This window comes from Lampetra fluviatilis, chromosome 29, assembly GCF_964198595.1.
Source record: "Lampetra fluviatilis chromosome 29, kcLamFluv1.1, whole genome shotgun sequence".
Lineage (NCBI taxonomy): Eukaryota > Metazoa > Chordata > Hyperoartia > Petromyzontiformes > Petromyzontidae > Lampetra > Lampetra fluviatilis.
Window position 1 is genome coordinate 6,639,244 of NC_136303.1, and position 10,703 is coordinate 6,649,946.

The 10,703-nt window shown below is 46.1% G+C and overlaps 1 protein-coding gene across 2 annotated transcripts; it reads right to left on the reverse strand.

Moving 5' to 3' along the window:
- Positions 1–230: 230 nt before the first annotated feature.
- Positions 231–10,079, reverse strand: LOC144942978 (splicing factor U2AF 26 kDa subunit-like). 2 transcript variants are annotated; one of them, XM_078870061.1, is made up of 9 exons: positions 9,977–10,079; positions 6,779–6,866; positions 5,302–5,368; positions 3,893–3,942; positions 2,595–2,693; positions 1,539–1,672; positions 1,205–1,300; positions 1,064–1,096; positions 231–410 (listed from the first exon to the last, which is right to left on the reverse strand). In XM_078870061.1, exons 1-9 carry the CDS (start codon positions 10,018–10,020, stop codon positions 299–301), a joined length of 723 nt encoding a protein of 240 aa, XP_078726187.1. In that variant the 5' UTR covers positions 10,021–10,079; the 3' UTR covers positions 231–298. The 2 variants fall into 2 exon arrangements, with proteins under 2 accessions (XP_078726187.1, XP_078726188.1); XM_078870062.1 differs by lacking the exon at positions 1,064–1,096.
- Between the last annotated feature and the right edge of the window lie 624 nt (positions 10,080–10,703).

The following is a 10,703-nucleotide window of genomic DNA, read 5'->3' on the forward strand; positions in this document are numbered from 1 at the left end:
CCCAGAGGTCGCAATCGGGTACCCATCCCCGTACCCTACCCGATACCCGGCCAGGTACGGGTAGCCGGGTATCGGGTAGGGTACGGGTACCCGATTGCGACCCTGGTGCGACCGGGTACAGGTAAGGAATCAAAACCCGTTTGGGACCTCTGGGAGGGAGCGATTGTGGGAGTGAGGAAGGAGGCAAGAAAGAGAGCGAGGGATAAAAGGAGTGAGGGATGGGGTGAGGAAGGGAGCCAGCAAGCGAGAGAGGGAGGGAGCTAAAGAAGGGGAGGGGAGAGGCAAGGAAGCCACTGCTTCAGAAGCGGCCGGCGCGCTCCTTGGAACGACGTCTCTCACGGCTGCGGTCCGGGCGCCGTTCCTTGGAGCGAGAGCGACGACGTTCCCGCGAGCGTGACCGGGAACGGCGTCTGTACACACGCGCACGCACGCACACCAATGCTTATCTGCCGCCCGTCCACTACAAACACATTCTTTTTGCTAGTTTTTTCATCAAAGTTACCCAACCAGGTATGTGGTAGGTTACGCACATTTTGGTGGTTTGAGTTGCGAAGGTACATACTTAATGGCTGCATTCAGATTTATCTCAAAGCATTGGTCATTAACTGGATTTAACTGCACCAGCTGTTAGCGCCTGCTCTATTGGAACAAAATATAGTTTCCAGTTTCAAATGCATTCTCAGTTCACAGCTATTTTTAGGATATACAGACCACACAATGCAGAAATTAACATTTATTCTCTAGTCATCTTGCCCAACTCTGCCACTTATGTTTCAGCTACGATAGCGTCTTCATAGTTAAACTTTGCAAGTCCCCAAATTGTTGCAATTGGAACCAAGGCCAAAATTACCCAGAATGAGTCAGATTTTGGGAGCTTGAGCCTACAGTCCTTGGATGGGTGACCATGCATTAAACAATGCACACGAGGTTGTTATAAGCTGCCAAGCTAGGTAATGGGCAGCAGAGAGAAGTGATGAAGTGTATGCTCCCACATCCATGACCCAGCATCTTCACAAACCCGAACAGTGACCAGCGTGAAAAACAGTCAAATAAGCGTCACAACCTGCACGGTGTTGGCAGGCCCTCATCTGAACGACTGCACAAGTATTTGTAGAATTTAGCATCGGGAAATCACTCTGTTCTTTCAAGTACACAAACGCTCATTGGAACAAAACATGTGCTTGTAGATCGCGTTGGTAATTACCGCTTGCGCTTGCCACGTCCATACAGTTCCCGACGCAGCTCGCGAGAGATGGGCTTGAGGTGCATGAAGTTGCAAAAGCCTCCACGTGTGCACTCCCTACAGATACCAAAAACAAGCAGGCGGGGGAACAAAAGTCCATTAGATAACACGGTCAAGGACATTTCAGAGCTCACAGCAACGATTGTGGCTCAGTCACACATGGTTACATTTGAGAATAAGTCAAAATAAGTAACGCAAAAACTAAAAACAGGTAAAAGACGGGCAACATAAGTACGACGACTAAAAGGCTTTCGCAGCGAGTTCCAATATGGGAGAGTCTGCAGGTGCGACTCACCCCATCTCGTACTGGCGGCAACAGGCCTCCCGGAAGTCGGTGACGGGAGAGAGCTCAGCCTGGATGGGCTGCCCGTTGAACCAACGGTTGTTGAGGTCATTGACGGCCTTTTCTGCATCCTCCTCAGAGTGGAACTACGAATGGCCACACACAAGCACAGACGGCCACACACAAATTGGTAACTTTGCCCATAACCACTTTTGTCAAGTAACCATAATTCTGCGAGATATTATTTCAAATGTATTGTAATAACGTATTAATTCTAACGTGTTTATGGCATTCCTAAAGACAATGTACTGCTGAATGAGGGCCTCCCCACACCATGCAGACATGGTGGTTATCTGTGACCATACTTTAACCCCACTGGTCGGTGGAAGTTAGCCAAGACAGGAAGGATAGACGTGGCAGCCAAGAAGTAAAGTAGAACAATTATTTTAGTTGCACTGGCCTTTGCTTCCCATCACAAAGCTCTACAACCCATAACAATTTGCCGTGCACAGCGATGACCCATCCGAGTACTAACAATGATGCTTCCCTTCCGAGATCGGGCACATTCCGAGTGATTTTGAAAACATTACGCAAATCATTAGCGAGTCTGTGCCGTGCCCTATATCAACCTTGGTGTGTCACGTTTGTGGTGTATTTGTTTTCGTCCCTTTGTTTGATCATATGTCTGTGTTTGTCTGGCTCCAACTGTACGTGCCCTCTGATCTTTGTTGCACAGAGTCACATGCACTGCCCTCTCTGCTGCCCAGTGTAAGCCTCGTAGCCCTATGGCAACCTGTTGGTGCATGGTGGTCGCCCAGCCCATCCAAGCATTACCCAGGATCAACTCTAGTTAGCTTCGCAGACGTGACAAGAACGGATGTAGTCTGCATAATTTGGCCACAAGCAACAACAATACCTTTGTGTTATTACAGTATTCAATAAAGTAAGCATCAGCCTAAGACACTCCTCAGAGCAATGGCAATGGCCAGCCGGTGTGGGTGGCAGCGTGTCGTGCAGTGGTATGCCGAGCGACGCCTTTACGTGGCACTGCGCAGGCGAAGAGCTCACCTTGATGTAGACGTTTCCGACCAGGTGATCTCCCAAGTTGTCGCAGACGTTCATCTCCTCAATCTCTCCGTACTTCTCCTCCAGCTCCACAAACACCTCCTGTCGGTGGTGGGAGGCATTAGCAACAATGACGTTGAGCCGCTCCTCGACCACAACGCAGCACGCATACGCCGGCTACTGAACTCGCCAACACACCCGTTCGCGCAATGCCCAATTGTACGCATTTCGCGAGTACATACATTAAATTGGACAGCAAGGCAGCGTGCATCCACAAGAGACGGCCTATATGCATGCCCTGGCTACGGTCTGTGCAGGTGCAATTGGAACAAATCGCCAAACCCAGTAAGATATTAAAGGCATTAACAAAGCATTGTTACATTATCCTCATGCACACAATGACTTGAGCTGTATCGCTTTGTTTACGCAGGCTTTAATTTTATTTCAGACAATGATTCATATTTTTTTATCCACTGTATATGTAAGGTCATTAGCATACGTAATCATAAAACAAATGTGTTGGAGGGCTTTTGTTTCAAAAAAATTATTGATAATGATACCGTACTACACAAAATAAAATGAAATACAATGTAATATGATAGTATAACGACTATTAAAACAATCTCTAGTAATGCGCTTGAGGCATTTACCTTCCAATTTGTTCTGGGAGGAACTACAATCACAGGACAGCTGTGTACACAATGCCAGTATTTTCAACAAAATGTTGCAAATGACTACAAACCCATACAACAGCGACAACTAATGCACCTTTGGCTCATGTAAATGCTGGAATACGCATGGTAACTGTCACTTATGGATATGGTTTACCGCAAGGCCTCCATAGCTATATGCTTACTTAAACATTTGGCAATGTGATCATTGCTGTGTGTCTATACTTCAATGTTAATGTACCTTTATATTGAGGGGCTGTGTGTTTATCTTGGTGTGGTCTGGTTTTGTTGTTGTTTTTGCTGCCTTTCCAAATCTTGATAAATCGGACTTATATAATTAATCAACGCATTATTTCTTTATGATTCATTACTAGATTTTCCACTCCCTATCATTTGTTTGTATTGCTTGCTGTTGTAACTTGCTGACCTGCTCATACTGGACATCTGTGAAAAAGGGCTTCATAGCTCATCGGATTCCTCCAGTCTAAATAAAGATGCTTAAGTTGTACAACACTAAGTGGCGCTGACGTCACCATGGCACTTGTGTCAGGTTATGCGCACATTAAGGCCACGTGAAGTGTAGATCGCGCGCGCACACACACACGCGCAGTTAAATGCAAACTCACTGACCTCGAAGAAGTCGTCATAATGCTGCTGCATCTCGACATCGCTGATCATACCTGCAGCAGATGTCACATGCTCGTGTCAAACGCGTGTCAAAGGGATGCAATCCCCACAAGGGGGCGGCGATATGGCCCAGCTGTAGTGCGTTGTTGAGGTTCATGGTTGCAATCCAATGGCCATCACGGTTATTACTGGGGGAAGTACTAACCGCAAAAATATACGCGCAGTCTGCTTAACGGTGAACGTTAAACACGCCGTGATGTCATCACGAAAGCTAGAAATTTTATGTCGGTGTCATGGCGCAATTTTTTTTTCATTTTACCCCCCGAATAACTAAATTCGTTTACGCATAGCGATTATCGCCACTGCGAAAGTTTGGCAGGATCAACCTGAAAAAGAGTTGAGACTCACGGAGGCTTTTCTGGTTAAACAAGCATAACAATAATAATAACAATCACGTTTGCAAAACTTGAAAAATACAGATTCTTTCCACGTGTTTTCTTCCGAGAGTAATTGCGATTCTGCTCTGATGATGGAGTCCATGCGTTCGTAAAGATGCAATGAGCATGTCTGCCTCAGGGTGGTAGTGTTAAGGCGGCTCAAAACACAACACTTCAATGTCCACGACCCAACCTCTATTTGCCAATTTTAAAAGAGAACTGGAAAAGTTGTGTCCAGAAGAGGGCGTACATTTCTTTTGTATCATTTATTTTACTATCCAATATCATTTACTCATGTTCTTTAATTACTCCAATACCATTCATCCATTTCTCACATGTGGGAAATAAAAATATGAAAGGATGTGGGTGAAGTCCTTTGTCAAGCAACTGCTGGATGAAGGCCTCAAGGGTTTTCAGGGTTATTGGGCCATACATGACCAGTGAAGGATGGTAAAGGTGGAGTGTGCATAGATGTTTGGGCATAGACCTACAGAACAAAAATCTATTTTTCTGCAACTGCCTTCTGGTGCCCATCACTCGGCCCCAGCACACAAACTACAATATGCTTCTTCTTGGTTCTTTCGATAAAGTCACGTAGAATGGAAATAATAATAATAAAACATAATAAAATAATTCTCACGACGTTTCGGCCACAACGCAAGCAGCCGTCCTCAGGTGGAGAACAGGTCTGTCGAGAAGACAGAGTCTGAATGACACACCCCACGCTTGGAGCGACTATTTAAGCTGGAATGGAGGGGGGAAGAGCGCCTTGACAAAATAATTTGCATATCAAGAGGAATTTACAATATGCTTGCCAACCTGAAATACCCTGAAACATTATTTACATCACAGCAGGTGGCACACTTTGGTAATTCCCTGCACTGGTTATCATGTGTAGATGTGTTGAAACAAGTGCGTCTCGAAATGTGGGCCCCGACGCTGAAAATGTACAGGCCCCGGTGACGCAGTACTTACAGGTTGTCCCGTTGGCCGTCTGGGCCACATTCTGTGGGTTCTGGTACAGGTTCAGCAGGCAGATGGTCTGTTGCACAGGGTCACCTCATGACAATTAGTACAACACGTAGTCATCATACACTGCACAATTAACATCATTGCATAGAAAAACGTGAGAGATGAGGGGTGTTTTGTCAAAAAATATATAGAGTAACATTTAACTGAAGGTCAGTCAGCCTACTGCCATTCTGTATCAATGTTTTCAACAGCATTTTTTTAAAGCAGATAAACCACAGGGTGGGTTTGGTATATACAGATAGTCCGAGTTCCGATCGTCCGACTTACGATATTTCGATCTTACAATGGCGATACGACAAAATTGTACGATACTGTACGTTGGGACGCTGCCGGGATGTACGCATCTCCCGCCTTGTGTGGTGCAGATAGGATTGTTTCCTGAAGAGACTTTCTATTAAATTGCAGTTCATATAGGTAGGCTATGAATTTACCTTGTTTTTTTTTACTTTACATTTTACTGTGCAATACAGTATTGTAATTCATAATACATACAGTATATGATTCGATACAGTCCGGTACTGTAAATTGCTCTGTTTTGCTAAATTATCACCATTCTTTAAGACTCCTGGGTAGGCTAGGCCATCTTCGACTTACGATATTTTTTACTTACGATGGGGTCATCGTAACGCATCTCCATCGTAAGTAGAGGACTACCTGTATACATATCATGCATGTAGAACTTCTTTCGCATCGTATGTAGTCAACCATGCTAATTGGAGGTACTAATCTTCAACATAGTGTGGCGTTACATGAATGGTTGCCTGGTGTTTTATATATTAGTCATATAATAATCCACCGGCCACACGATTCAATTATCTGTCACAGTTTGAGATCAAGTTTCAGATTTATAAATCATATTGTCATTTCATTTATATTTTACCTTATCTGTGTAGGAGTTTTTTTGTTTCATTAACCTCAATGTAACATTAGCATATAAACGAAACATTCTCTTATCCACTCCATGACCCATTCTTCCCATTATCTGCCGTATTAAATTGTTCCAAACTTTTCTCAAATTTTACTTTAATCTGATCCTGGAATTTCCCAAAGGTCATTCAACCTGTGCTCCAACGAGCACGACCAGGAAGTGGCAGCCAATGCATCCCATTATAAAAGTTAATCGGCAATAATTCGCGTGGATAAAAGTACTAAACTACATGGATAAACACCAATAACAGTATCCACCTATAGTTGTCCTTCTTATAAGCACAGATAAGATGGGTTTCTCTGTAATAAGCAAGATCTTCACAAATAAATAAATTAATACATCTACAATTTGATGCACGTAACAAGAGTGTCGGAATCGATGTTAATAAAGTAATCAAATTAAGATTACGTACACTGGCAACACTTTACACACTAAATCAAGCGCAGTTAAAAAGCACGACCAAATGGCTTGAGTCGCTTGTGCCAGTCCAACCTGACTGAAGGTCGGTTTGTTGTGCAGGCGTGAGCAGCGGTCACCATGCCGACAGGCACCGATCTTGAAGTAGAAGGAGCAGTTGACCCTGAGAAGAGACGTCACAGCTGAGAAAAGTGGACTAAAATACACAGGGGCAAAGCAGTTTTCAGAAATGGGCGGTCGTAAGCCATCAAGGGCTTCACAGTGGAATAGCAATCCGTGCGTTAGTGTACACAGTGCTGGCCATGGAGTGCAAATACCCGTCTTAACCCTTACTCATTTCGAGACAACTGCAAGTTGCAGGGTGGGTCCTGTTCACCGTTGAATCTCACGAACGCGCAAGCAGTTGAGCGTTAATTTTATTTAGAGAGGCATAGCGCCATGCTCACCGCAGAGAACTGTAGCAACCTGCACGTACTCTATGATAGATGGCGCCAAACTGTGCCACAACACACCTTCCCGCATGGCCTTGTGGGAGTCTCGGTACCAATAAAGTTATTTTATTTCAGTTTTTCTTCTGGTTCCGTTCCAATGACGTACACGTATGTCATCTGAACGGAATCGGAAGGAAAACTGATGATGTACACACGTACTTCATCAGAAAATGAAATAATTAAGTGCACTGCATCGTTTGTGAAATGAAGGAAAGGCCAGTGTTATTGAGATAGGTGTCAAGAGTTTGTCTTAATTGTGATTAAGCACCAGTGCCAATGCAATATCGCCAATTTGTTTAATTCAAATTAACACCGCTAGTTCAAACAGAACACAGTGAACCGATAGCGTGTAAATAAGGTGAACATTTGCACTTGAAATGTCAAGCAAACTATGACACGAGACCAAAGACCACGACATGGGCAGAGGGTCGGCCTACAACATAAAGCGAAGTGTAATGGCTTGGCCGTGAAATCGCACGCGCGCACACACTTGGCGGCACGTACAACGCTGTGCTTGACACAAAGCAAAGTGGCACACGACAAAGAAACACGAGAAACCCCTCTTCAGGTTACCAACACGGCAATCTGAGACGGCCCGGTCGTTTATGCCCCGCATCACATCCTGACGCCATGTGCCACCTGTAGCATTGGGCTACAATTACAGGCGACTTAAACGGATTATTGTCAGGAGAACCCTAAAATTAACCCATCTGGCTCAATCGTCTTCAAACTGTATTAAAGTGTCCAGCTGGAAGGCACTGCGAGTAGCTGTATGTGACACATCTTAACTTAAGGCTTTCTTGACTGCAGAAATTTATATTCTTTGGGTCTTTCGGTAAAGTCACGTAGATAGGTTCCAAGAAAATAACAACAAACTACGTTTAAATCGCAACACAAGCGGTCGTCTTCAGTTGCGTTCGAAACGTTGTAGTTTTTTGTTGTTTTATTTGAACCTATCTACGTGACTTTACCGAAAGACCCAAAGAACAGGATGTGACAATTTGGAGGTATTGAGTTCAAATCCCAGTTGGTGGTTGATTCAACCCAGAATACAATCAATTAGAATAACACAACTCTGTGGGAAGCCTACATTATTTACTGATATGTCTTACAAGGTATTTTTATTTCAACGTAGTTGTGCTGTCTAAGACCAAATCACACAGAATTCGCCCAATCTCGAAAGCTGAGTAGTGTTGCGCCCAGATTGTTTTTAGATAATTCACCATCATGACTACGATTGGGACTCGGGGGCTACGTGAACAGCAGATTAAAGTACAGAAAAAAATCCATTGTGCAGTAACGTACTATATATTTGCTCCCTGCCTTCAATCCGTACTGAGAGTTGAAGTATGCCAATATAACCTCCACAATCTGCACGACGTAAACAAAAGGGCTGAATATGTACATGTTATGTTACAATTAATATTCGTTCAGGTGGAGCGGTGTTAGTAGGCACTTGGCTCACAATCAGAATCTTTAAGGTCAAATCGTATTCGAGAGCAGACTTGAATCAACCTTTTGCGGTCAATGAAATAAAATGCCACTTTGTGATATCAATACTGGTTATTATTTCGAAGACTTTTCCGCAATTAGAAACGTGTATTCACTATTATACGAATAATCTGAGACTAAACAGATTAGCAACGCCCCACAATTTTGAGGAAACACTTTGACTGGAGTAATATTTTTGTTTAATACATTAATAACGGTCATGGTTTGGACGATTTTTACAACTCTTATGTCAACTTCACTGCTGCATGAAGGCCACCCCGATTTTTTATTTGTACATTTACAACCCTTATGTCAACTTCACTGCTGCATGAAGGCCTCCCCACGCTGCGTCGGACATGCGGGATATATTTGACCAGACTTCGCCACGCTGGCAAGTGAGGGTTTGCGAACGCCAGACAAAATGGTACAGTACGATAGAGTTCACTGCCCTCTACTGCCCATTACATAGACCTGTAGCTACATGATATATTTGTTTGCGCAACTGTGCGTAGCCTTATTCATATTCGTTCAAGGCTCAACCATGCATAGCCTTTGAAATCTGACAACCGGCACAATGCGGTGTTATTACATTCGGTGCAATTGTTTGCTCACGCGCCTGCTGCAAGCGCAGCCTCCACTGAAGGGAGCTCAAGAGAGGCCTTGTGGTATTTGCACTCAACTAATTTTCGCTTTGGGTGGCAGATGTTTGTGCCAGAAAGGCGCCACGTGTTTAAGCGACAACACAATTGACTTTACTTCCACGCTGGCCTGATACGTCTTTGCTCGAGGCGAGAGTAACCACGCACTTTGCCAAACCACGCGTGGTCTCCACGAAATATTCTGCACGCAATTATAGTGCTACGTGGCGTGTACGGAGATTTAGTTTATAGCTTCCCCATCGGGAGATGAAATGGAACCGGCGACCGACAAGATAGCAAATCCAGCTACACGTGTGTGTGGCGTAACATCGCCCATTGCAAAGACGGCTCCGTATCGCACGCGCACACCACCGAGACTTTGGACAACCCGGGGATTTACTGCAGTACAGCCACAATTCGTAACAACAACAATAATCATCGTAATATTCACAACTGAATTCACTGAATGCCGCCTGGGCCTACGCTAGGCTAGCCATGGTGGGGTGGTGGGGAGCGCCACCACGCTCGAGGCCTTTGCCGCGCCGAGGGCAGCCGCTCACCACCGACAGCGACCGACCGCTCGCCCGCCCGCTCCGCCGCGACAGCCCCGAGCGAGGGAGACGAGAGAACCTCGTGAAGGCGCCACTACTTACTTGTCTTTCTCCGTGCCGAAGATGGACGCCAGGTACTCCGCCATGTTGGGCGAGAGACCACCGCGCGCACTCCTTGGGGGGGGCGTGGCCACCAAGTCTCGCGATGTTATGCTAATGAGGAACGCGACGTGATTACCGTACACTAGCGAGTATGCCCCCCTAACCCCTCCCCCCAACCCCACCCCAATGAGGAACGCGACGTGATTACCGTACACTAGCGAGTATGCCCCCCTAACCCCTCCAACCAACCCTCCCACCCCCCCAACCCTCCCCCCACCCCCCCAACCCCCCAACCAAACCTCCCCCCAACCCCACCCCAACCAACCCTCCCCCCACCCCCTCAACCAACCCTCCCCCCACCCCCTCAACCAACCCTCCCCCCACCCCCCCCAACCAACCCTCCCCCCACCCCCCCCAACCAACCCTCCCCCCACCCCCCCAACCAACCCTCCCCCCACCCCCTCAACCAACCCTCCCCCCACCCCCCCCAACCAACCCTCCCCCCACCCCCCCCAACCAACCCTCCCCCCACCCCCCCAACTAATCCTCCCCACCCCCCCCCAACCAACCCTCCCCCCACCCCCCCAACCCTCCCCCCACCCCCCCAACCTACCCTTCTCCCCCCTCAGCCACAACCTCTTGATCAGTATCAATAAAGTTATACCGATAAAGTTATACCGATAAAGTTATATCAATTTTGTGTCGAAGGCTCGCTGCTGACACAGGA

Bases quoted from the DNA above. Each gene is read 5' to 3' on its own strand.
- LOC144942978 (XM_078870061.1), bottom strand. From the start codon at position 10,020: ATGGCGGAGTACCTGGCGTCCATCTTCGGCACGGAGAAAGACAA. The intron at 3,943-5,301 runs GTAAGTACTGCG...CATCTGCTGCAG, and splicing joins GACGGCCAACGGGACAACCT to GTATGATCAGCGATGTCGAG. The intron at 1,673-2,594 runs GTGAGCTCTTCG...GGCCATTCGTAG, and splicing joins TCGGAAACGTCTACATCAAG to TTCCACTCTGAGGAGGATGC.